Source organism: Emys orbicularis, chromosome 17, assembly GCF_028017835.1.
Source record: "Emys orbicularis isolate rEmyOrb1 chromosome 17, rEmyOrb1.hap1, whole genome shotgun sequence".
Taxonomy (NCBI): domain Eukaryota; kingdom Metazoa; phylum Chordata; order Testudines; family Emydidae; genus Emys; species Emys orbicularis.
The window spans coordinates 3,436,651-3,462,744 of record NC_088699.1 but is presented as its reverse complement, the minus strand read 5'-3'; the positions used below and the strand labels follow the sequence as shown (position 1 = coordinate 3,462,744).

The 26,094-nt window shown below is 55.8% G+C and overlaps 2 protein-coding genes across 2 annotated transcripts; both read left to right on the top strand.

Moving 5' to 3' along the window:
- Positions 1-212: 212 nt before the first annotated feature.
- On the top strand, positions 213-977 carry BHLHA9 (basic helix-loop-helix family member a9). The gene has a single exon (XM_065418098.1). The coding sequence runs from the start codon at positions 213-215 to the stop codon at positions 975-977; it is 765 nt and encodes a 254-aa protein (XP_065274170.1).
- An 8,170-nt stretch (positions 978-9,147) lies between these two features.
- Positions 9,148-25,671, top strand: TRARG1 (trafficking regulator of GLUT4 (SLC2A4) 1). The gene is made up of 3 exons (XM_065418559.1): positions 9,148-9,534; positions 24,802-24,934; positions 25,652-25,671. Exons 1-3 carry the CDS (start codon positions 9,148-9,150, stop codon positions 25,669-25,671), a joined length of 540 nt encoding a protein of 179 aa, XP_065274631.1.
- Positions 25,672-26,094: the final 423 nt, after the last annotated feature.

Sequence of the window (26,094 nt, the reverse complement as noted above, 5' to 3'; positions counted from 1 at the left end):
CAGCTTGGTCTGCGCTGTACAGGTGTTTCCCTGCTTCCTGTCATCCCTGACCTAATCCAGCATACCTGGAGGCAGGTAATAAACGGCCCAGGAAAGGAACCACGTGGTGCAGTGCAGCTCTGCCTTGGAGAGGTTTTAGCAGGAGTGTCTGGCAAGCCCGGCAGGAGTTCAGCGCTTTGCTTCCCAGGAGCGGAGTGGAGCGGAGCGGAGCCATGCCCAGGCCAGCCCTGGGGAAAGGCCCAGCGCACCTGCAGGAGCCCGACAGCACGCGAGAACAGCTGCAAGGGGTTGCTGTCTCAGGGGCTCACCTCCTGGGAGCTGGGCAGGAGCTGTGGGCACCCCAGGCTGGCGAGGCCACCACCTGCCCGAGCGACCCGGCGGAGGCTAAGCTGAGGAAGAGGAGCAGGCCAGTGCGCTCCAAGGCGAGGAGGATTGCTGCCAATGTCAGAGAGCGGAAGAGGATCCTGGACTATAACCAAGCCTTCAACGCCCTGCGGCTGGCCCTGAAACATGACCTCAACGGCAAGAGACTCTCCAAAATCGCAACCCTGCGAAGAGCCATCCACAGGATCGCCTCCTTGTCCATGTCCCTGCACGCCAGCCCGGGGCGGAGGTGGCCCTGTGCCCACACAGAATGCCGCACCTGGTACGACGGGCCCCGCCGGGAGGAGAGCAGTAAGGGCAGCCGGGCCCAGCTCACCCACCTGCCCCCGGAGCACTGCTACCCAGATGCTCCCAGCTTCCAACACTGCCCTCCCTCCCCTCCGTATCCCAGGTATTCCCCTGAGCCTCCACTCCAGTCCCACTATGGAAGCCCGAAGAAGGATCCTTTTATAGCCAGCCCTGCCTATTACTCCAGTGGAAACTACTACCTCGGGGTCAGAGCCATCTGCCAACAAACACACCTGGACAACTTCCGAGATTCTCTCCCCGGGCCAGTCCCCTGGCAGCTGGGGTATAGCCAAGGCTCCGGGTAGCAGCATCTCTCCCCAGGCACTGAACGGGATTCCTGTCACCTCTCCCAGCCGGACGGGACAAACCAAACTGGGGACACAAAGCGCCGTGCTGCCGGGGAGCGCGGTGCCATGAGGGGAGCCCAGGACAGGGTTCTCAGCGTTGCCGGCGCAGCTGAGCACACATGCCCTCTGCAATCAAAGGAACGCAGGAAAACCGGGAGCAGCCAGAAGTGGATGCTTTGTATTTACTCTAGCAGGAGTTCAGACTATTTAACTCTGCTGTAAATCTAAGGTTTCCCTTCTGCAGTTCTTCCTGGCTCAACCCTTATTTATTCTCTCTCTCTTTCTTTCTGAGGAAATGTGAGTTTAAAAAAAACAGGGCATTTATTCAGCGTTGGCAAAATGGCTCCCCTGATCATATTAAAACTCTTTCATTGTACGGCAGATGTGACTGTGTGAGGAGAGTTCTGGAAGCAGAAGCTGGGAAGGTTAATTGTAACTTGTGTTTTTTAATGATAAACCCGCAGGTGCCCAGCTCCCCAGGGCTGTGCTGGAAGGGCTAGAGGGGATCAGGACTCAGGTTTTGCCGGCTGGCAGTGATTAGAAGGATGGCTTTGGCCAGCAGAATGATGAATTCCCAGCCAATCCACATGGGGAGGGAGGAAAGCGAGAAGCTGGGTGCAGCACACTCCAGACAATCCCGGAGAGGGTGAAAGCTCAGCAGGTCTCAGAAAGGCAGTGAGAGAAGAGGGTGCAGGGGAGAAGGACAGGGTCAGAGCCTGCGATTGAAACAGCCAAACAAAGGGCTTGTCCATTCGCAAGCCCCTGGCCAGACAGTTCCCATGCTCAGTGTGCTCTTGCTGTGGTGGGAGAGAAGGTGAAATGGGGGAGGGCTGGAGAATCTGGGCTGGCCACAGCTGCTTTGCACAGGGAAAATCAGTCTCTGGAGCCTCGGGGGTAGGCAGGAGGGCAGAAGAGAAAGTTTGGAATCAGATCTAAAGAGCAATGCAAATGTACTGGGAAGGCCTGGCCCTTCCCCTCAGCTGGGCAGTGCCTGGGGGGGGGGGGGTAGGCCTACAGCCGGGGGTGCACAGAGAGGCTGGGAGGGCAGTGGAGAGGAGGCAGCAGTCTGACTTTGGGGAGCTGCCTTGCTCACAAGCGGCAAAGCGAGAGTACTGCACTCTTATGAAAGCAGCTCACGCACAGCTCCCCTGTGCTGGCTGAGATCCCTCCGGGGGAGCAGCAGGGGGCCCTCGGTTCTGACTGGTCCATCTTTGTTACATTCCCTCACACCCTGGGGTCTCCTTCTTGCCTCGTATCTTCACTATCTCAGCTCGACGCTTGCAGGGACGTTTTCCCTGTGTTGGGGGCCTGCGTTGTGAGCACCCGGCACTGCCCCAGGGTGGGCCCTGAGGCAGGCCCTTGATAAATAAAGCAACTCACCCAGATCTGCCCCAAGTGCCATCCCCTCCTTCACTTTGCGGTGTGAACCCTTTCCATGCTGCGCCAAGGGGAACCCAGCCTGGCCCTTGGAGCGCTCGGCAGCGGAAGAACAAACCGCCATTCAGTGGCTTTACAGGAGAAATGCTACTGAAAGGTGTGAACAAGAGGCACTGCCAGTGGTGACTGCCAAGCTCTGGCCGATTTGTCTTGGGGGTAGGGGGAGAGGACAAGACACCGACAGAAACTCAGAGCCTGGCTAAGCCGGGGCAGAGACTGACCTCGACTGACTGATGCTGGATCCAGAGTTGGGTTCCAGAAGACAGAACGGGATTTGTTTTGTCTGCCCAGCAGCAGGGTTTCTACAGTGACCCGTGGGCAAAGCAGTCGGATTCAGACGGGAGCTCTGTCTGCCAGCTCCCCAAGGAGATATCTGCAAAGGAGCTCTTTGGCTGAGCATTAGGCCTTTCACTCGTGTGGGGGGTAGGTACGCTGGGCTGGGAGGCCAGCAGAGGAAAGACTGAGGGAGCCAGTTCTGTGGCTAAGGAGTGCTGGCTAGGTGTTAGGTCAAGCAGCTGTTCCCCGCTAGGTGGGACTCCGGTGCCAGGAAAGGGCCTGCGGCGGTTACTGCCTGGGAAATCCTGGTTAACTGCAAGCAGCAGCCTTTCCTCGTCCATTTCTGCTGTCAGTGTGAAGCTGACACGTTTCTGCTGTGGGAGGCTTTCATTCATTCCGGGTACCTGCTCAGACACGACCCCGAGGGAGAGACACCCCCCCCCCCCCCCCCGGCTCTGCTGCTTGTCACCGGCAATGGTCGGGAGGCTTGATCCCATGAATTATAGGATTCAAAATAGCGCTCAGCCAAAACCAGACCCATGTCAAGGTCCCCTCTGGAGAGACCCCCTCCAATCCTGTGCCTCTCGGAGCTCATTTACCGCACCCAGCGCGCTGAGTCCAGGGGAGTTCCAGGTTGCAAAGGGGGCTGGTTGCTTTGCGGAAAGGTAACTAGTAGGACAGCCCCCAGTGCTCCGATAATGGGCAGAGACAGCTGGAGACCTGTGTCCAGAGAGGAAGGCTGGTCTGGGATTCAGGAGACCTGGGTCCCATTTCCAGCTCTGCTGCAGCCCCCCCGTGTGACTATGGGCAAGGCACCTTGTGTCTCTGTGCCTCAGTTTCCCATCTGCAAAATGGGAGCAATAATACACCCTTTGTCTTATCTATGGAGCCCTCTGTGACAGAGACAGTCTCTCCCGCTGTGCGCACCTAACACAGTGGGGCCCTGCCGGGCCAGCGGGTAGGCGGAGGGAGAGGAGACGCAGAGGGGTAAAACTGAAGGCTCTGGAAAAAGCCGGAGAGCTGAATGCAGAGAACACGGCCAGGACGGACGAGGTGGGGGGGCTCCCAGATTAGCAAGGATGCAGAGCGGACAGTTTGGTGCCATCCAAATTGTTTTGTGGCTGATGCAGAAACGACTTTATCTGCGCCACTAGGTGGCACTCGGCTTCTCTGAAAGGATTCACGCTGCAAAGAGCCGGGTTGCAGTGTGTTAAATACCTGCATTGTATACTGCTGGAAACGGCCCCTCCCCTGCTTTGCCTCCCAGCTTTAGCCCCATTGCAGCACGGCTGATTTATTTATGAGTAATTAATAGATTAACAGGATGTAACCCACCCCCACTTCTGCTGTCCTGGCAGCCTGCCAGGCATTGGGCCAAAATCTGCTTTCGTGTACACCGGTGTCCATGGGAGTCAGGCCAGTTACTCCAGACTGCCGCGTGTAAAGGAGCAGAATCTGGCCCGGTACTGTCTCCCCTCACTCGGGGAAGGCAGGTTTCGCGCTGGTTTCCCAGAGGCACTGGAAGAGCTCTGGACCGTGCCTGCGTAATGGCCCAGACCTCTGAGCCCGCGGACGCTGCCCCCGGGCTTCTCTTTCTTTGTCTCAGAGTTCAGCCCCCCATGTCCTGGCCTCCCTAACAGGGCAGAGTGAGGCCTTGTCTTTGCTGCAGTTCTGAATATGGGGCCTCTTCCTTTGTCTGGCTCTCTGGATCTCCTCTGAAGATTGAGTCAAACCCAGACAAACAAGGAAGATCGGTGGTCAGGGTACTAGCCCGCGGCTTGCAAGAGCTGGGCTCACGTCCTTGCTCCTCCACAGACTTCCTGTGTGACAGCGGTACGTCACTTAGCCTCCCTGTGCCTCCGTTCCCATGTGTCCGGCACTGCCCTGCCTCCCACGGGCACTGGGAGGATAAATACCGTACAGACCGTGAGCACATCACAGATGGATCTCTGCAGTGATGGCACATAGCATGTGAGTGAGGCTTGTGGCTCTGGCATCTGCAGCCCACCACCACCGGCCACCCCCTGCCCCACCGACTGCACGCCCCACGAGTGTTACTGCGCAGGCTGCTCTCCCAAACGGCTCGAGAACCCCCGAACACCAAAGGGCTGATCCTTCAGCTAACCGCTGAGGAGCTCAGCTGTCAATGTGAATGAAGCTGAGATAAAAGCAGCAGCCCTCCCCAAAGGGCTGGGCACGACAGATCGCCCCAGCAGCCCACTGCCCCTGTGCTCCTAGGACGCCCTCGCAATAATCGCGGATTCCCCTGCCTCTGACCCATTCTCCACCATGTTGTTCTTCCCCAAGGCCCAGTGTGATGCTGAGCCAGCCGCTGCCCTCGGAGCCCAGGAGAGCTGCTCTTCTCCTGGCCAGCAGGTGCCAGGACAGCCTACAGAGCAACCCCCGGCCCTCCCCCCCACAGACTGAGCATTCCCACGGGAACACGACTCACCAGCTTAGGACCAGCCAGCCAGGACTTCAAGGGCCACCGGTCTGGAATCTGGGCAGGACACTGGGGTTTTCACAGAAGCACCTTGTAACCTGACTACGAATGTACAAACCACCTGACCCCCTTGGGCTGGCACTGGGGCGGGGAGGCTCTGATCACCTCCTCCTGCGCATTGGGTTGGCGTGGTAGTGGTCAGTCTCTGGCTGCCTCCTGCCCGTGGGGTTGGCAGGGGGGGGGGCAGCAGGGGGCACACAGGCACTGCTACGCTGACCCCACGGGCAGGAGGCGGCCGGAGACCGATCGCGGGCACGGGGCGCGAGACGCCCTCATCCAGTCGAGCCACAGGAATGAAGCAGTGGCCGTGGCACTGAAATGGGGAGTGGGGAAGGGGCAGGTTCGGGCTGGGTCTGAAAGCAACTCGCCTCTCTCCAGCTCCGGTAGAGTTTGGGTCGAGCTTACAAGTTAGGCCCAAGCAGACTGCACAGCACCGCCAAGCACCAGCCTGCAGCCTGGGGCAGCACTGAACAAGAGGGGGGGGCTGCATAGCTAATGCCCTGCCTGAGCTGCTGGGATGACTCCCATCCAAGCACTGATCGTGCTTAGTTTTCTAAGCAAAGCTGGGCTCTGTCCAGAGCCTATAAACCACCCGGAGAGGCACGGACGGGCCCTGAAGCCAGGCAGCGATGGGCAGGAATACGTGCACTAGTAAAAATGAACCCCCTCCCGAATACTGAATGGCCCCCAAGGGGTTCCCGATAAGAAGTCAGGATCTGCACTAATGCTGGAGCTCTGGGAGGTCTGGGCCTCCTTGAGCTGCGCTCGTCACTGTCTGGACCTGACCCAGTAATGAGAGGAGACACTGACAGGAAAACAGCCCCCTCGCCATGTGCAAACATTCTGCTTTCCCCTCTGCAGAGACAAGAGTCGCCCGACTCCTGGAGCAGGAGGTACAGTTAGCAGCCACAAGGCCCTAGAACCTGTCTCAGGTCCCCATTGTGCCTACAGCAATGCAACTCACCTGGGCATGCAGTGCATCCCCACGGTACACGAGACCTGTCCTCTGCACGCTCTGCTGCCTGCCCATAGAACAGTGGGTCAAGTTCCAAGTCTTGGCCCAAGGGGCTCAGCATATCTAAAGGACCATGGTCAACAACCCCACCCCTCAGACCCAACAGGACTATCCACCACATGGGTAATGCTCGCCTGTGCAGGAGACAGTGCTTCCTTGGGGACTGCCCTCAGATGGTGGATTAAAGACCATCCCAAATTCACCACCTCCTGCTGCAAGTGCCGGCGTTGTCCTCCGACCGGCCCTCTCCAATATAAACACAGAGTGGCATGGACATTAACAACCCCCCCCCCGAAAGCAAACCAGTCCATGGCACCCCAAATTCCCCCCGCGGAGAGAGACTGAGCCACAATCGAGAGATGTTAGTCACATCACTTCATGCACGACTGGACGGTGCTCAGATACAGCAGTGATGAGGGCAGGATAAGAACCTCTGCGGCACAGAATAGAAAATCCCTCCACCTCTCCCCCAGACCCAGCAGAGGAGGGACCAATGTCCAAAGCACCTCGTTACCCTGTGCACATAGGAAGATTGGGGCTGCTTCCCACAAACCGTCAGCCAGGGTCCCAATAACCCATCTCCCTCCAGCTCTATCCGCGGGTGGCACAAGGTCCCCAAGCACTAACCAGCCCTGCAAGAGGAGTTCAGGGAAAAATCCACCCACACATGCGAGAAAACAAATGTACTTCTGCCTCGATGCAGTTAGTGCTTGATAATATATTGATAAGGGTTCCCAAGCTTGTCTCCGCCCGGAATTATAAAGTGTTGGCTTGAACTGACTGGGCAATACCAAGTGCTGCAACTGCAAGTGGGTGATTACTGGGATTTCCCAGACAGCTCCGGGGAATGCTGTGTCAGCCTGTTCTCCTCTAGAGCAGCAGCCACCGGTGTCAACCGAGTAGAATGGACTAAAACTGGCGTAAGAGCAGAACCAGGCTCCCTAACCCAGGAAGAGTGCAGGGAAAGGGTGCCTGTGTTTTAGGCATGGATTTTACACGGGGGCTCAATTGATTTAGCTTCTCCCCGAGAAGGTTTAGAGGTGACTTGCTCACAGGCTGGAGGTGGGAAGAGGATAGCTGGGGCAGCAGACAACGGCTCTTGTCACATTCCAGCTGGAAAGGAAGGGCACATTTTTCACGGTGAGGGTAATTAACCCTGAACAACTCACTGAGCCATGGGGGGGATTCGCCCTGGTCTGAAATCTGTAGATCAAGAGCAAAGGTGTTTCTGAACGAGATGTTATGGTACAAACATAAGTTACTGAGCTTGCTGCAGAAATGGCTGGGGGTGTGTGTGTGTGTCCAGACTAGGTGATCATAGGTCCCTTCTAGCCTTAACAGCCACCAATTGTTAGTCACAATTTCTACCATTTTGTCCAGCATCCTCGAGCCCTTTCCCAAGGAAGCACTAGCACATGCCAAGGAGCCGGAGGCCTGGTGCTTCCTGGTGCCCTGCCACATGCCAGCTGCCCGCCCTGCAGAGTGAAGCCGCCTGGCCGCCATCTGAAGCTTTGAAAGCCTATTTTAGTTGGAAGGGTTTCTAAGCCTGCGCCCGAGCCCCCCCCACATCTGCCCCAAGGCTTCACTCGAGGAGGCGTTTCATAAAGCACAAACTGCACCAGCGATAGGCTGGCTCTAGCAGCGTTTAGTTCATGTTCCCAGCTGCGCAGCTAACAGGAAACCCATCCATTAGGTTCATCACGACACAGCTTGGTCAATAGTCCTCCGAACTCGACAAACCGAAAGGGCGGTCTCACCATAAATCACCAGCAGCATGCAAAGACCAACGGATGGGCTCGCTTGGCCCCCACTGACACAGCTAGTTTGCTGTGGCCACCAACAGAGAGGGAGCTGGCTGGACACCAGTGATCCCTATGGAAAGAGAGCGCCTGGCCAAGGGAGGGCTCAGGAGGTGCCCTGGGCCCAGCTCCAAAGGCGAGTGCGATTCCCTCTGCAAATGTTAGTGGGTGCAACCCGCCAGCTGAGGAAGTGGCGGATGGAGCCCTTCCCCTCCTTTAGCGAACACCTTCTCCACCGCGCTCCTGGGTGCACAACCGAGACTCCCATGGGCATCTCGGGTTCATAACGTACAAGTGTCTGCCTGCCAAACACCCACCCTGCTCCTTCACACCCTAGACAAACATGGCAGCCTCCCTGGTGCCTGGCCTGGCCTAACTCTATCAGCTTTCGTTGGCCCAGCTTCTGCTGGGGAGAGGGAACAGCTCTGAAGCCACCCAGAGCCCTTCTGCGGCGCTCCGTGTCGCTGGAAAGCTTCTCTCCTGGCAGCAGAAGTTGGGCCAATAAAGGCTGTTACCTGCCCCCCATGTCCAGCTGCCCAGCGCAGCTACAACACTGCAAACAACAAGGGCAGCTCCATCACTAGGCTCCAGTGACGCCCCCCTTAGGTGACCACCCCAGAGGCTGGCAAAACTCAGTTGCCTGCCCGCGGTGGGGCGTTAGCTGAAGGTGGCCCCCCAGGGTCCTGCCAGCCCTGCGGGCGGCTCAGGCCGGTTCCCAGCGCGGTCCTTGCTGGAGATGTGGGCAGGGGCGAAGCTGGCCCCTCCCCCGCGGGAGCCGCCCAAGCAGAAAGGTGCCAAGCTGGGGCGGCAAGGCACGGCCAGGAGGGGATCTCAGACCCGAGCGCTCCAGGAAGGAGGCTCCCCCGCGGGACAGGGAGCGAGCGAGCGAGCGAGAGCGGGGCAGGGCAGGGGGATCCTGGCGCGGAGGCGGGGGATCTCTCCGGCTGGCCGGACTACAGCGCTTTGCTCAGCCTGCCTGCGGCAGCGGCTCCCAAGTTGGCGGAGGACTCGCGCGCCCTGCCCGGGCTGCCCGCTGCCTTCCCCGCCCAGCCCGCCGGGCATGGCGCCCTAGCCTGGCGCAGGGGCGAGCCGCGAGCCATGGCCAGCACCAGCGAGGCGCAGCTCGAGAAGGCGCTGGGGGGCCCGGCCCTGCCCGCGGACTGCCAGGAGACGGAGCAGCTGCTCTTCTCCAGCGATGGCAAGGGGGTCCGGGGCTCCAAGTCCTTCTCGGGGACCCTGGCCAGCGACAAGTCCCTGGAGACGGAGCAGAACGGCCACAGCCTGCCCTACAAGACCGTGTCCGCCGGGCACCTGGAGACGGCCTCGCACTCGCCCTCCCGGATCAGCCTGGGGCGGGCATCCTCCACCGCCACCACCAGCGCCCAGGAACAGGGCCGGCCGCTGGATTATCTGGTGCTGGCCATCTTCTCCTGCTTCTGCCCCGTCTGGCCCATTAACATCGTGGCCTTGGTCTTTTCCATCATGGTAAGTGTTGAGCGCCCGCCCGAGGGCTCCTGGGGCGCCAACCACCAGCTCTGCCCCCCCTCCTCTCCGGGGTCCTGGGGAGCCAGCCACCAGCTCTGCCCCCCCTCCTCTCCGGGGTCCTGGGGCGCCAGTCACCAGCCCTGCTCCCCCCCTCCTCTCCGGGGTCCTGGGGAGCCAGCCACCAGCTCTGCCCCCCCTCCTCTCCGGGGTCCTGGGGCGCCAGTCACCAGCTCTGCCCCCCCTCCTCTCCGGGGTCCTGGGGCGCCAGTCACCAGCCCTGCTCCCCCCCTCCTCTCCGGGGTCCTGGGGAGCCAGCCACCAGCTCTGCCCCCCCTCCTCTCCGGGGTCCTGGGGCGCCAGTCACCAGCTCTGCCCCCCCTCCTCTCCGGGGTCCTGGGGCGCCAGTCACCAGCCCTGCTCCCCCCCTCCTCTCCGGGGTCCTGGGGCGCCAGTCACCAGCCCTGCCCCCCCACACACACACACTTGAGGGGACGGACCCGGACGCTTTTAAACTCCGAGCCCCGCTTTTCCCTTCGAACCGAGCGCGCTGCGCCCAGCAGCCGGGCGGGGCATGGCCGCTGGGTAGATGCGCTGCCCCCTGACGCGCCCTGGCTGCGCGGACCGGGCACTTCCCCTGCGCGCCTCGGGCAGGGGAGCCCCGGAGCCCCCCACCCCCGGCACTGCCCGGTCTCGGAGCGCTTTCCTCCCCGGCACTCGGCAAAACAAGCAGGACCCCGCGCCCGGCCCCCACCCCGCCTTCGGATGCGGTACACGTGGCCAGCTGCGTCCCGCTGGGCAGTGCCGGAGCAGAGCCCGGCAGCGCTGGGGCTGGGGGATTGTTCAGCCCGGGGGTCTCTAAGGAACTTGGCTGGCGGGGGAGGCGGAGCGCCCCGGGGCCCGTCCGCGGGGCCTGGCCCCAGAGCTCGCAGCTCGGAGCAGGACAAGCCGTTCTGGAGCCCGCGCAGAGCCGCGGGATGGGCGCTCTGGGTCTGGGAGGGGGCAGGCGGCAGAAGGGAACCAGCCTGTCTGAAGGGGGGGGTCACAGCACCCCTGGAAGCGTGGCCCCTTCCCACCACCGCTCCCCCAGAGCGCGGCTTGGCTGGGGTGCCCGGGGCAGAGCTGGGCAGGCTGAGCGCCCCGCCTGGGGCAGGAGCAGCAGCAGGCTGACGGGGGTGCCCTGGCTGTGGCCCTTAGCTAGGGCTCCCCAGCTACAAACCCGAAAGGAACCTGGAATTCTTTGTATCCTGCCCCGCTCAGAACAGCCTTTGTTCCTCCGGAGCTGGGGGTGCGGGAAGGGGCCAGCTCCAGCACGGGGGCATGGAAGGGACTCAGGGACACAAACCTCCCCAGGGTTAAACCCTCCTGGAGCCCAGCGAGGAGGGTAAGAGAACCCAGGCACACGCAGGCCCAGCTCCCACACCGGCTGCACCCTGGGGGCCAAGCAGTAATTTTGCTAGGAGGGATGGGGAGCAGCCTTGGGAGGGCAGAGAAGGGGACAGTGCTTGGAGGTAGGGCCCGAAGGAGCTCTGACTAAGAGCAAGCCAGGGCCAGGAAGGGAAACCCCTTTCAAACCAGATTTGATAGTTCACTCAGCATCTGAACACAGCCTGGGAGCATTCCATGCCAGACAGGGGGTAACCCCACGATTGCTATGGGGAGGTGAGGAAGTGCCCTTCCCAAGGGGGCAGGAGCAGGGCTGTGCTTAGGGTTACAGCATTACCGGCCTTACACAGACAGCACCTAGAGGAGGGGGGCCTGAAATGCAGGGAGTCACCAAAAGGACATTTATAAACCCTCCCTTCTCGATGAGGGACCGGGAGCTGTTAGGCAGGATTCTACCATCACCATTGGGGTCGTAGCACCTGGAGGCCACCTAAGCCAGCTGGCAAATACCCCAGCCAGGGCGGTTAAAATAAACCCTGAGTTCCAGCTCCAGTGAAGTCCCTTTGCTCGGGGCCGGCGCTGTCAACACAAACACAACGAGAGCAAAGCAGCTCAGAACTGGCCCAGTTCCAATCGGACTGGGAGAAGAGAGGACCCACCCTTTAGCCGAGGTAGCTTCCCCTACCCGGATCACTCACGTAGAGATAGGGAACCTGGCCTCTAGTCTTCCCCCTTCCACGCTGGGGCTGGAGGAGATCAGGGCCCCTTTGTGCTCCGTGCGGAACAAACCAATGGTGAGATGCTCACGGGCCCAGAGAGCTTACAGCCTAAACAGACCAGACTTGGACTCCTGGAAGTTGGGTTAACGAGGGGTGAACGTAGGCCACCACTGGGGCTTCTCCTTCAGGATCCAGTGGTCCTCTAAGAGCTGAAGCCTTGCTCTTGTTCTGTCCTCTAGGCTCCCAGGCTAGAACAGCAGATTTGCACTCCCTTCCCTCTGAGCATGTGACGACACAAGGTGCACGGCTGGGAGATGCCAGAGTGAGACACTACTCACACCCAATGGTGCATATGTCCAAAATACGATTGTGTGGGTGCTCCCCTGCGGGGGGAAAAAGAGGTGGCACTTTCCCCACACTCCATGACCAGCTCCAGTTCTGCTCAGCAGTGGCACTAAGATGGGCTCTCTAGGAACCACACATACCCGCCTACTGGGCCGGGTTCTGCTGTTCTTATTCCCGCAGAGTAGCTCCCTACTCCCTGGCTAGCCCATTGAAATCAACACGAGGTACTACTGACCCCGAGACAAGCGCCCCTCTTTTCACGCATGCTTTGATCAGCCTCAGACTAGTGAGCAATGCAGGCATTTCAACAGGCATCTTTAAAACATGCCGTGAAACCAGCAGGGCGCGTTCCCTCCTGCAGACTCAGGCAGACATCGCTGCCTCTGGGGCTGATGGGCCAGTTTTCTCCCCAACTGGAAGAGCTAGAAAAAGCAAGTTCTTTTAAAAGAATAATAATAATAAAACGGCTGATGCGATAAAGTACTGGCTTGATGAGCCCCTGTGAGCAGGGCCAGTTCATTCGTCGCCCTAGGCGACACTGAAACATGGCAGAGCATGACCCGTATCCATTCCAGGTGGGCCCAGGGGACAGTGCTGGTGAGACTGGTCATGCTTTCCACCCAGGAGAGGCAGTGAACTGGCACTGGAAGGGCAGGGTCAAGGATTCAGTTACCGTCAGGACAAAAACCACAGGGCCTGCTGTTGTGCTCACCTCAGGGGACCCTGGGGCTGTTTGTCCTAGATTGAGGACCTAGATTTGGCTCAGGCAGGCTTGAGATCAGTTTGGTTCAATGGATTTGTGCTGTGTCCCTACCGACTCGCCACATCAGGCCAATGCTCTGGGCTTACAGCCTGCATGTTCGGAGAAGACCACTGTCATTCCTCCCCACAGCATTGGCTTTGGGGCTTACGGCGACGTTTCTCCACTAAAAGAAGCACATCCAAAACCAAAGCCTTTCTGGAAAATATCGACTTACAGACTATGCCTGATCCCCCTCCACCAACCAGTTCCAACTAGCGCCGACACCAGTAGGGGAGGTCAGAACAGGCTCCCTCACTGGGAAGACATGATGCCCCCAGCCTTTTACTGTCGTGTTCATGACCCCCTCAACCCCATCTGCTTCACAGGGCAGGGGTTGAGTGCCTTCATGGGTTTGGACAAGACCAGCACAGTGGGGTCCTGGTTGTTATTTAATATGTCTAATATTATGGTAACAACAATAACAATTCTCACACCTGGTCCTTCCTCCCAGCTGTTTGTTAGCTGCTGTATGGCTGCACCATGGCCAGGCAAGTTACCAGAGCAGAACTAGAACACCCAGCAGCTTCTGTTCAAGTGCTGAGAGATTAAGCAAGAGCCTTTTGTTCAAATAACTATAGCATAAAAGTGGCCCATTGTCTTCCTTCCTTCCTTCATTTTTGTTTAACTCACGGTTCCTGCTGCCCCAGTCCACTCTCCTCCCACGTGGCTCTCCCCTGGAGAACTGCAGCCGAGCAGCACAGAGCCTGGCCCACGGACCAGAGGCAGGCGGGGGCACAGTCTTTTATGAATGCCTACTTTGCTCTTCCACTGCCTCTTTCATCTGATGCTCTAAAAGGCTCTTTGCAGACATTAACTATTGAAGTGCCATGCTGCCCAGGGAGTTATCGTCTCCCCTGAATACTCAGCACTTGCAGAGCTTCTGAATCAGCAACTCATTAATCCTCCCCCACATGCCCCCTAAAGCAGGGAAGATATTATCCCCCTGACCAGCGAGAAAGTGACCTCCAGTGACTTGGTGGCAGACCTGGGACTAGAACCCAGGAGCCCTTATGCCTGATCTCTTGCACTAAGCACTAGTCCAGATTGCCTCCACCAAGGTCAGTTATCTGCGGCTGGTTTAGGGATTTTACTGGTAAATAAAAACAAACCCTAAGACTGAAAAGAGCCTATTTCCTCCTGATCCACAAACAGCCGAACTTACCCCCCAAAATAGAAAGTGGGACTTCTTCAGTCCCTTTCTATGGCTTCCCGGGCCAGTTCCTGGGCTCCGAGATTTTCAAGGAGCTGATGGCATCTGGAGCTCTTCATTGAGACTGAAGCAATTTCTGACTCTAACTATTCCCGCATACCAGGGCAGAATCAGCCAGTGTGAGAACAGAGCAGAACACAGCTAACGATTCTCCCATCCCTCCTTGCACACAGGTGGCTCAACACTCACACCTCAGGCTGCAGAGCCTTCCAATTAGCACCACCCCAATCAGTCTGGAGGAAGGAACCACGCTGCTTTACAGGGCCCGTGGGCCCCTTTTATAGTCTTAATTGTGCAATACAGGCAAATCTCCCCTTTGAAAAATCAGCTCAGGGAAGGCAGCAGCCCCAGAGCTCCAGCACGCTGCTTACTGCGCAGAAATGCACTGAGGGGAAGGTGCAGTCAGCGGTTCCCCAGAAGCCAATAAAGATTTAGAGAGGGACGTGGGGTCAGGCGCTAGAGACAAGCCCTCTGCAGAGACAGGCCTCCATTTGGAAGAGGAATCGGGCTCTTTGCAGGAGCCAGCTGGCGTCAGTTGCACAGTGGAGAGCCTGCTTAGCCAGGATGTGGGCTAAGATGGACTCCGCTTATTTGGCTCTGTAATGCAGTGGCACAGGGAAAGCGGGATAGTGGAGTCTTGCTAGACATACACGGTAATGAGCCACATAACTCCCAGCTATCCTTCCACCAGCTGAGCAAAGTAGCTCCCCCACTCTTCCTTCTGGGTGCCACAGCAGTTCTATGCTGCAGTGATGGGGCTATGAGCGGGTTTGATTTTCAAACACCCGCCCCGTTGGAGTGGGGGAAGAACCGAAGAGCAAAGTTAGGAAGTTGCCCATCCCTAGACATAAGTGCAGTGGGGTGTATGTACCTTGGTAAGTGCAAGGGATGCGGGAACGTATCGTCGTCAAACATGCGTGTCTGCTGAGGAGCGCTGCCCCAGCCAGAGGGAGCACGGTGGATGGCGTTGCACTGGCCCCATGTGGTGAAGTGCCCAGATCTGGTTCAGTCCTGAGGGAGGAGAAGACTGCTCAGCATGGAGACCTCAAATTCAATATAGCCCTTGTACAAGCAGGCAGAGTTCCCAGTGGCTTCACTGGACGTTTCCCCTGAATTGGCTTGCTTCATCAAGCACGTAAACCTTGGCTGAGCCCATGTCCAGCTGGGCTAGAGATACTCCTGAGGGCATTCTGCGCCCAAAAATTCAAAATTCCGCGCACAATATTTTAAAATTCTGCAAGTTTTATTTGTCAATGAATCAGTGCAGGGGCTCCAGCATGGCAGTGGGGAGCACAGGGCACTGGCTGCATGAAGGTGGGAGATCACCCTGCAGCCTCCCCACCCCCGGGACACAGAGTAAGTGGTGAGGCTACAGCCAACCCTGACATAGCACAAGGCCTGGGCCTGCCCCAGAAACACCCTGGGGCCCTACCCCTCTGCACCAGGTGTGGGGCAGGCAGGCTCAACCATGCAAGTCCAAGTGTGGGGGGGCTCAGTGTAGGGGGGATCCAGGTGTAGGGTGAGAGGATTCTGTGTGGGACAATCTGGGTGCAGGCAGCTCAGTGTACGGTCTAGGTGGGGGGGGAGGGGATCTGGATGCACAGAAGCTTGTTGAGGGGCGGTTCCAGGTGCAGGGGCAATGGGACTCTGCAGGGGCTTCCAGATGAAAGTGGTTGGGGTCAGCAGAGGGGTCTGGGTGTGGGGGTCTCAGCAGGGGCGCCTGGTGAGGTGGGGGTATGGGTGCAGTTAATTGGGGGTCAGTGGCATGAGGGTCTGGATGTGAGGGCTCAGTGTGTGGGGGGGTGGGACTCGTCAGGGTGGGGGTTTGAGTGCAGGGAGCTCAGTGCAAGGTGGTCTGGGTGCAGGGGTGGGGGTCCTGAGGCAGGGGGTCTGGGTGCAGGGGGCTTCAGATGCAGGGGTTGAGGTTCAATGGGGTGGGGTTTGGATATGGAGGGCTAGGGGGGTTCTGGGTGTATGGGGTGAGGCTTGACAGTGGTTTCTGAGTATGGGAGATCTGGATGCAGAGGGGTTGGGAGGGTGGAGGAGCAGCTCCCCGTACAGTGACCCCTCCTCCCCGCAGCTAAGGAGCAATGGGGGCAGGAAGCAGGGGAGGATGCTGAGCTTCCTGCAGCTGGAGGAAATTTCTGGGGGTGGGTCTGACACAGCCCCAGCCACTCCTTGTAGGGGAAGAAGTAGTCCTGTCTTCTTCTGCCTCTAGCCCAGCCGAGACTAGCAGCTGATTCCAGCTCAGGGTAGGAGCCACTGGCTGGGGTGTCCCCAGCCCTGTGGTGATTTACCTCTCTGCTGGCTGCTCCAGGTGCCTGAAACGATGAACCTGCGCAGCTAGGGAGTGGTGCATGGCTGCTCTTGCAGCTTCCCTTTGATTCCCTGTCAGAAAGTAATTTTTCTGCAGGGAAGCAAAGAAATCTGCGGGGGACATGAATTCTGTGCACGTGCAGTGGCGCAGAATTCCCCCAGGAGTAGCTAGAGATATGGCAGGAACCAGACTCTCCAGAGTCTTTAAGCACCGGGGACCAGCTCCCCTTGGGGGCATGCTCCAGACTACTTGCAGCCACAGCGGCAGCTGGCTGGCATGCTTACAGCCCGCTGACTTTTCTCCAGTTGTTGGGGGGCTTGCACTCTTCTATTTTCCCTGAAGTCAATGCTTTTTGCACACAAGGCCTCTTCCGAGCACTGAGCAGCGGACAGAGAAGAAAGCATTGGAATGCCTTTGGAGTTAGGCTCATAAATCACCTTTCAAATGCTGCACTCAGGTCCCAGCAGGTCCTGTGGTCAGCAGAAAAATCATCTGCCCATCTCCCCCTTCCTTTCCCAGTGTGATCTCATGGACTGAGTCACTTCTGGCCTGGCTGCATAGACACCTGAGTGCATCTTTTTCAGTCTCCCTGTTTGACAAAGCTGAGGACTGGCTTTGGTCACGCTGACCTGGGCCTGCGTTAATAGGTTTCAGTTCCTTTCAGCCCTCCCATTTTGGAGAGCAGAGCTCACATACACAAATGGAGAAGGAGCTCTCTGGGACCAGCCTCGCTACCAATGCCAGTGCAGGGTATGCCCCCCGCCCTTCTGCTGGGAATGTGCATGAATGAGCACGGACCAAGAGACAGAGGGAGGAAAGGAGAGAATCTTTGCGACAGCTCAGCCATCCAAAACAAAAGAGCCTGTGTGCACCAGAGCCCAGGCTACAACTGGAAGCACTTAGTCTGCAAGACACACAGAGAGATGCCCCGGGGAACACTCAGGTCTCTCTCTTACCCCCTCTCCTGCTGCTCCTACACTGCAAACCAACCATAAGTTTCTCCAAACAAGGGGAAGGCATTTAGGGCCCAATCTTGGGAGAGGCAGCATTGGAAAGAGCAAGTGCTCTCAGTTCTCGTTGCCTCACTCAGCCCCTCGCAACAGGATGCAACCAAACAGCCCCCTGATGGTACGCAGTGCTCACTGGTAAAACCCCAGGGATGGCCAGGGGCTGGGCTGCTCTTTTCCACTGTAACGCACTACTCTATTTCTAGAGAGCTTCTCATGTGACAGGCCCCAGATCTTTTCACATACTACACGTAAGAATATAAGAACGGCCACACTGGGTCAGACCAAAGGTCCATCTAGCCCAGTGTCCTGTCTTCCAACCGTGGCCAATGCCAGGTGCCCCAGAGGGAATGAACAGAACAGGGAATCATCAAGTGATCCATCCCGTGTCGCCCATTCCCAGCTTCTGGCAAACACACATGCAGGAAACCTCTTCCCCTTAGCACTAACGGGCCGCCCCCTCTGGGCAGGGGTGTGCACAGAGGCTGTTTAACAGTGCACAGCACCACTCGGAGAAGTGACGAATGCCCTAGCCAGCCGGAGCTACAGAGGGTCTATGGTGAGGCTAAGTGCAAGCAATGCACAGCACTTTGTAACTGTAATAAGTATCATAGTTAGAGAACAACTTTTAAACTTCATTTCAAAGGGCTATGTTGATATTTCCTAAAGAATATGTTGCTGGTTTTATCTCCTAAAATGTTCCCACTAGCATGTTTCAAAAAAAGTCACACGCTAATTCTTTAGTCAACATGAAGTCAAGAGTCATAGTGCATTCAGACACAGTCAGTCGTCATTTCTCAATAATTAGTTTTTAATACTAAACTCCCAGCTACAGCTACTACCACACACTCCGATTAGTCCTCAAGAGAGTCTTACATTTTAACAAATTTTCCCTCTCTGCAAACATTGATTAATGGACACAAATTGCTCATGTTTTTATGTGGAAAATGAAATCCACGATTACTGACATTTACCAGTTACAATCAAACCCTTCCATCCCAATGAGTAATATATGGACAGCGATAAATGCTCACAGAACATTCCATGTGAATGCTTGTGTATTTTTCATAACTGTTCAAGAGGAGCTTAGAGAAAAAGGATCCAGAAGCTGTAGTGACGGGCTTCACTCTTTGTTTGTGTTTTGCTAGGGAATGTATAGACCAATGCAAGCGTGTTTCACTGGAGTCCAACATACACCTCCCCCCTCCCCCCCACGTTACACGTTTGTTACAAAAATTTGTGCCTTTAAAAATCCCAAATGTTAAAAATCTGTCAATGAACAGTTAAGGGATTCAGCCAGTCCCGCTACTGCCATATAATCCATCGCTCACTGTCATCCCACCTGATTTAATTTTGCTACCTTCTGTTCAGTAATGCAAATAGGCTGCTGGGTGCTTACTGTTGATTTTTGATATCCTCTATTCCGTGTGCATTACAGCTTCTGAAAGGAAGATGATCCAGGCTGCGTTAGATTATGTCAGAGTTCCGTATATTCTCCTCGAGTGTGCTGGGCTGGTGGGGCAGAATATTTGTATGACTGGAATTGGCATGACTGATTTATTGGGGTTATGAAATGGGGTGCTTATATGGTGATGTAGGTCCATGCAGACCTTGCAAGTTGTATTTTTAACTGTTTTAAATCTATTGTGTAGCAAGTCACATATGTTTGGTCACAGTGTTTGTTGTTTTTGTAGTGACTAAAGAAGTAACCATTAGTGGTGTTTAGTGACACAGTATATTGGCAACGGAACCCTTGGATAGGAAACAGGCTTGGATCATCTAATCATTTGTTAGTTTGATTTTTGCATAGATTTTTGCAAACTTTAAGGGTGAATGGTATGTGTTAGGTGGGATGAGCGAATGTGATGCCGGATTATATGGCAGTGGGGGACTTGCTGGACCTATTAATGGTTCATTGCTGGCCATTTTCACATGAGGGGGATTCATCTGGTTTTTTTAAAGGAGCAGAAGTCAGAAGGAAAGTGTGATTTTTGGACAGTATTGAAACTCATGCTTTCAACCTTACCTCTTTTCAACTACGTTTGTGTCTAGGAATTCCCCCCCCCTCTTTTTAAATGAGTGCAAAAATGTAAATCAGGCTGGTCCACAGGGTCCGCAGGAGGGGAAGCCCTGCTCTGACAGATCTTCTGAGGTGCCCTAAACCAGGGTCCTCCTCCTGCAGACCCTAGCATGTTCGTGGGAGGGGCGCATGTGCAGCCAGTTACAGTGGCATGGAATATAATAATAACCCCCCTAGCTCTTATCAGCAGACCTCAAAGCGCTTCCCAGTCTGATGGGTTGATTGTCACACCCCTCGTGTGAGGCAGGGCCCTGCTATTATCCCCCCGTTATAGACGAGGAACTGAGCAGACAGACTCGGCCTCGGGTACGCTTGCGGCAGCATGTACCGTATGTGGAACTACACGCCGCAGTGAAAGGCGGGCTGCATCCAGGCTGTGGGGTGTAGGCGCTGGCAGAGGGGAGGCCGTGGGGAATGGCTCCAGCAGCAGGACTCTACACTACTAAAAAGAGCCGCGTCGAGGGAGGAGGCCGTGCTTGGGCGTGCAGAGAGCCATCTCGGACTCGGGGTGTTGCTGTTCTACTTGCCTAAGCCGCGCCGTGCCACCCACACTGGGCGGGCAGGGTCTGTGCTCCACATGCCCCCGACGTGTAGACGTACCTGACAGGTGCCTGTGGCAGAGCAGAGGTCTCCAAAGTCCTAGGCTAGTGCCCTAAGCTCTGGACTGTGATTCCTCCATGTTCCACCATCGGGTGCCATGGATAATAGCTGGGGAGAGGAGGCAGTGTCAGTCCACATGGAAATGTTAAATGCTTATATTTTACAGCTAGAACATTCCAAATGTTTAACTTTTGTAATGTGGGTAAAAACCTGCGAGAACCTGGCCTCCCTGGCCGACCTCCCCTTACCTTCAGTAGGGCCAGAATTTCACCTCTGTGCCCCCCCCCCCCCCCCGGGCCTCTGCATCCCTTAGCACCTCCCAACAAGGGGGACATTTCTAAACACCAGGCTCTGAAATTCCTTACCTGATTTTTTCTCAAAACGTCCCAGAAACAAGAGGCATCAGGTGGGGTTTCAGGGGATTGGTTTGCTCTGGGGAAAGTCGGGGTACACACACTGAAAACGGGGCTTCTGCTGAGCAGCCAACATTTCCTTGGCCCTGGAGGGGCTCTCCTGCCTTGCCACTGCATTCGTCATTCATGCTGAGGCTCCGTGAGTAGTCTGATCGTAGTGACATCTTTGCTGCCCCAAGCACCTGACCCTCTGCTAAGTGTCAAGCCTCTGTTCCTTGCCTACCTCGCCCAGGCCCTGCAGCCGAGAAGCAGGAACACGGCCCTTGCGCTCTCTTCAAGCAGCAGTAACCCGTTTCCCTCATCAGGGGATATCCCAATTTTGGCCCTAGTGTTTTTACTTGGAAACCAGATTATTGCTGATTACAACAGGAAGATAACAAGGATATTGCTTAATCAGTCACTGATTCTGAAGGCTAACGATCCATCTAATTGTACTGTGGGTTACATGTGGTCTGGCCGGTCCTTTGCTTGGCACTCAGGCCTCGGAGCACAGTTAGTACGGGTGGTGTTGTCTGGTCAGCAGTTGTGCTCTGCCAAATGGTGGTGAAACAGCGCTAGCCAGAGTACTGCGGGAACTGCAGGGTGTCCGACTTTACCAAGCCATTGCTAGTCCCAGTCAGTGCATTGCTAGCCACTATGGAGCCTTTTTCCCCACTAGGTCCTGGGATCAATTCCAGGCAGGGCTGGCAGTGACCCAGCTGACAGCTGCTCCCCAAGCTGTGGAGTGGGCCCTGGAGTTTTAGCGGGGCAGGCAGCCCTCACGTTCAGCCCCGCAGTGACATCACTACGCCTCAGCCTCAGCCTGGGCAGTCCGCGAGGGAGGCCTGCGCTGCCGCTGCCCAGGCTGCAGCTGTTCTGTGCGCGAGCAGAGCAGCTTCTGGGGCTGGCAGGGAGAGATCGCTCGCCGTACTCACGTTCGAAAGGAGCCCCCCGGGAAAGCCAGCCAGAGCCATGGCTTTCCCCCAGTCAGGGTGACCAGACTCAGGCGAGGCAGCTCCACAGCAGCCATATAATGCCCACCCCCAGCTCTCTGCCAGTTTCAGTCAGTCTCTGTAGTTTCCGAGCTGCTGCTGCTCCCCAAAGACAGGGGCTGCTACAACCTGCTCTACCTTATACAAATTAGCAGCGCCCTCCAAGCTCCCATTAAGTTGCTAAGGCAGCCCCGTAGGGGGACAAAGCTGTGGTGGGACAGGTGGCCCCCAATCTCTGTGCAGCCTTTATGAATGATCCCATAGAGAGGCGTTTCCAGGCACCTCCCAGTGACTCTCCCCCACCCCCGCTGTACCCTGGGAACCAGTAGGTTTAGTTACAAGGCAGGGGCCACCCCCTAGCAGACTGCATTAAGAAATCAATAGAGCAGCAGGGGAAAGCAGCGCGAAGCTGGGCTCCCTCCCTCCTTGCTGCCAGCACGGGAGCAACCATCACTGCAGGAGGCGTTCATTCAGCTGCCCGGGGAAGCCAGCACAGAGATGTAGAGTACAGCAGAGAGGTGGAGTGCCGAAGTATACTCCAAAGCAGTGGTTTCCTCCCAACCTTTTTTCATTTGCAGACACCTACAAAATTTCAAATGGAGGTGCGAGGTGCGGCCCCCTTTGGCAATCTTGCAGATAATCTGTGGAGGCCTAGGTCTCCACGGAGCACAGGTTGAAAATCACTGCTCGAAAGCGAGATGAAACCCAGCAGTTACCGAGCGTTAAGTTAAAGCCCATTCACTGTTCATAAGAACAGCCGTACCGGGTCAGACCAAAGGTCCATCTAGCCCAGTATCCTGTCTACCGACAGTGGCCAATGCCAGGTGCCCCAGAGGGAGTGAACCTAACAGGCAATGATCAAGTGATCTCTCTCCTGCCATCCATCTCCACCCTCTGACAGACAGAGGCTAGGGACACCATTCCTTACCCGTCCTGGCTAATAGCCATTAATGGACTTAACCACCATGAATTTATCCAGTTCTCTTTTAAACTCTGTTATAGTCCTAGCCTTCACAACCTCCTCAGGTAAGGAGTTCCACAAGTTGACTGTGCGCTGCGTGAAGAAGAACTTCCTTTTATTTGTTTTAAACCTGCTGCCTATTAATTTCATTTGATGACCCCTGGTTCTTGTATTATGGGAATAAGTAAATAACTTTTCCTTATCCACTTTCTCCACATCACTCATGATTTTATATACCTCTATCATATCCCCCCTTAGTCTCCTCTTTTCCAAGCTGAAGAGTCCTAGCCTCTTTAATCTCTCCTCATATGGGACCCGTTCCAAACCCTTAATCATTTTAGTTGCCCTTTTCTGAACCTTTTCTAGTGCCAGTTTATCTTTTTTGAGATGAGGAGACCACATCTGTACGCAGTATTCGAGATGAGGGCGTACCATCGATTTATATAAGGGCAATAATATATTCTCAGTCTTATTCTCTATCCCCTTTTTAATGATTCCTAAAATCCTGTTTGCTTTTTTGACCGCCTCTGCACACTGCGTGGACATTTTCAGAGAACTATCCACGATGACTCCAAGATCTTTTTCCTGACTTGTTGTAGCTAAATTAGCCCCCATCATATTGTATGTATAGTTGGGGTTATTTTTTCCAATGTGCATTACTTTACATTTATCCACATTAAATTTCATTTGCCATTTTGTTGTCCAATCACTTAGTTTTGTGAGATCTTTTTGAAGTTCTTCACAGTCTGCTTTGGACTTAACTATCTTTAGCAGTTTAGTATCATCTGCAAATTTTGCCACCTCACTGTTTACCCCTTTCTCCAGATCATTTATGAATAAGTTGAATAGGATCGGTCCGAGGACTGACCCTTGGGGAACACCACTAGTTACCCCTCTCCATTCTGAGAATTTACCATTAATTCCTACCCTTTGTTCCCTGTCCTTTAACCAGTTCTCAATCCATGAAAGGACCTTCCCTTTTATCCCATGGCAGCTTAATTTACATAAGAGCCTTTGGTGAGGGACCTTGTCAAAGGCTTTCTGGAAATCTAAGTACACTATGTCCACTGGATCCCCCTTGTCCACATGTTTGTTGACCCCTGCAGGCAGCAACAGTAACCATGTAATCTTGCGTCCGTGTGGCAGACTGTCCCCTCCAAGGGGTCCCACTCTTCCTTCAGGGTTTGCCATGCAGCCTCACTGCTTCTGAGACTGAGCCTCTGGGCTCCCGCGCGCCTGCTTTACACCGGGAGCTCTGCCCAGTGAGTCCAACTGAAGTAGGCTCCTAGTCAGAGACGTGTACGCTCTGCAGGGACCAATGTGCCCCCGCAGGGATTTCCAGTGATGCCGAGGAGCCTTGTCAGAACACAGCCGGGTTTCATACCCGGTCAGCTGTCGGACCTCCTTAGGTTAGCCCAGAGAAATAAAGGTTAAGACATAGTCCATCTGGCCAAGCCAGAGCAACCCGCAGCCACCCTGCTCTGGACGCCATTCCAGGCTCCCTCTCTGCCCCCCTGCTCAGGCCGAGGTGAGAGCGGCTGGGCCCCTCCCCAAAGCCAACCATTAACCCCTTCCTGTCACCGCTCAGTTCTTACTTATCAAGTTGGCCTCTGCTCAGCTCCCCTGCCGAGGGGAGGGGACACCTCCTCCCTCCGGCTTGGTGGGGGCGAGGTGTCAGTGTTCTGGCCACTGAGGTTTTCACTGCCTTCGTCGACCTCGGCCCATCCTTTAATGACCCGCTTGGTCCACCCTGCTAGCTTGGGGCCACCCCCGCCACATCTCCTGTGCTGCCCCAAGAGCACTCTTCACTCTTTCGCACCCACTGGTTAGCAATGCAACGTACAAGGGGAAACTGAGGCACACATAGGCATCAAAAATAGTACAAAAAATTCACACTTTGGCCCATGGTGCACAGCTGCAGTGCAGGCGGCAGAGACAGTGCAGGGCTATGGAGACTGCAGTCTGCTGCTGCTCCTCTCAGCAGCCGGGGGTGGGGTGGGGTTAAACCCAGGTGTGTGTGTTTTCAATTATGTAAATTTTTGGAGGGTGGTTACTGTGTTTCACTTAGAGGTGGCCCCTAAGTGCAATGGCCCCACTGTCCCAGCCCTGTCTAAGCGAATCACATTGGGGATTGAAGCTCCTAAGAACACAGGACCCGTCCCTTTGACAATTACACGCCTCCCTTGCTCTGGTCGAACGCCCATCCTGTGCAGAGCACACATGCCAGCCAGGACGTTTCAGGGCAGCTGAGCTTCGGAAGCTAATGAAGACTGTTGACAAACCTGGATTGCAAGTCAGGACACTCGTCCCAGGTGATGCAACCGCAGTTGTCTAGACAGAGCTGCTAGCAGAGCAGCTCTCCTTTTGCATGGGTTAAGGCCGATGACTTACACAAAGCAGCCATGGAGCTGGACCCACAACCCCTGACAAGCGCCTGTTTGTGTCTTCCTTTCTGCCAGTCAAGGAACAGCGGACAGCAGGGGGACATGGACGGGGCTCGGAGACTCGGGCGCATGGCCAGGCTGCTCAGCATAGTCTCCATTGTCCTGGGAATCCTCATCATTGTGCTCTACTGTTCGCTCAATTTCACAGGTAACGCCTCTTCCCCACTGGCCCCCATGGCACCTCCTCGGCTAGTCCCTAGCAGCACCCCTGAAAAACACTGTGTCCACGTGCAAGGGGCATGTACCTGTATGAAATACCACTGGGATTAGACTGGCTTGCAGTAGTGCTAAATACCAGTCTAGCCTGAATGTGGACAGTACAGGCTGAAATAGCTCAGATAGCCATCCCACAATGCACCGGTGGCCCTGTGAAATCCCCCAGAATCCACTGGGAGCTGTGCTGGGAACTGGAGGAATGCATTGTGACAAACAGCTTAGAACCTAGTTTCTCCACCTGGGGGCTGCCCCAGGTTTCAGTGGCTGTGAACACCTTCCCTTGTGCCTGCAAGAGAGGGGGATCCCACCATGTTAGGGGGCTGTAACATGAGGGCATGGTCTGGGAAAGACTGAGACCAATGGTGTAGAAGAATGGAAGCGTGTACGTGAGGCAGGAGGGCAGCGATTCAGACATGAATCTGCAGTCTCCGGGCTCCAGCCCAAAGTGTTTGGAGACGCTTCCAAAGATAAACCAACCCACAAAGTCAGCACCATTTACACCACTGCTGTGCTAGCCCCCAGGTGCCCTGACCTCACAACACTCCAACTCCCCCCCAGGACCGAGCTGGCCTCAGTGGAACCACCCAAGAGCGGGAGGGGACGTAATTTAATTTGCAGAGGCTGCACTAAGACTCTGTTTATTTCACAGTTTTTCAGAAGACCAATTAGCATGAAAATACCTTGAAGAAGTGGAAGACGTCTTTCCTTCCCAGGGTTTTAATTTTACCCTTGCAGCAACAATGTTACAATTTAGAAGGGCGGCCTTAGGAAACATCTCTTCTGGAGCGTCCTCCAAGGGAGTGCATGCATTTATTTCACAGCCTCTTGGAAAATGATTTCATACCAACCAAAACAACTGGAGAACACAGCAGCTCGACAAGGACTGGGAACGGGGTTCGAATCCCAAGCAGAGGTGGAACAGAGGGAGATCCTTTACCGCACTCCTGATCAGTAACGAAGATGGTGGGTGGGAGGGAGAACATGACAAACAGGGGACGAGGGGAGAATTTCATGATGAGGTTTATTAAAGAACCCGAAATTTAAATGTTTTTAAAAAGGAGAGAACGGGACGTTTTGAGGAAACTTCTTGAC

Excerpts from the sequence above, each read along its gene's own strand:
- BHLHA9 (XM_065418098.1), top strand. The coding sequence starts at position 213 with ATGCCCAGGCCAGCCCTGGGGAAAGGCCCAGCGCACCTGCAGGAGCCC.
- TRARG1 (XM_065418559.1), top strand. The coding sequence starts at position 9,148 with ATGGCCAGCACCAGCGAGGCGCAGCTCGAGAAGGCGCTGGGGGGCCCG. Across the intron at positions 9,535-24,801 it reads CCTTGGTCTTTTCCATCATG|TCAAGGAACAGCGGACAGCA; the intron begins GTAAGTGTTGAG and ends CCTTTCTGCCAG. Across the intron at positions 24,935-25,651 it reads CTGTTCGCTCAATTTCACAG|TTTTTCAGAAGACCAATTAG; the intron begins GTAACGCCTCTT and ends TTTATTTCACAG.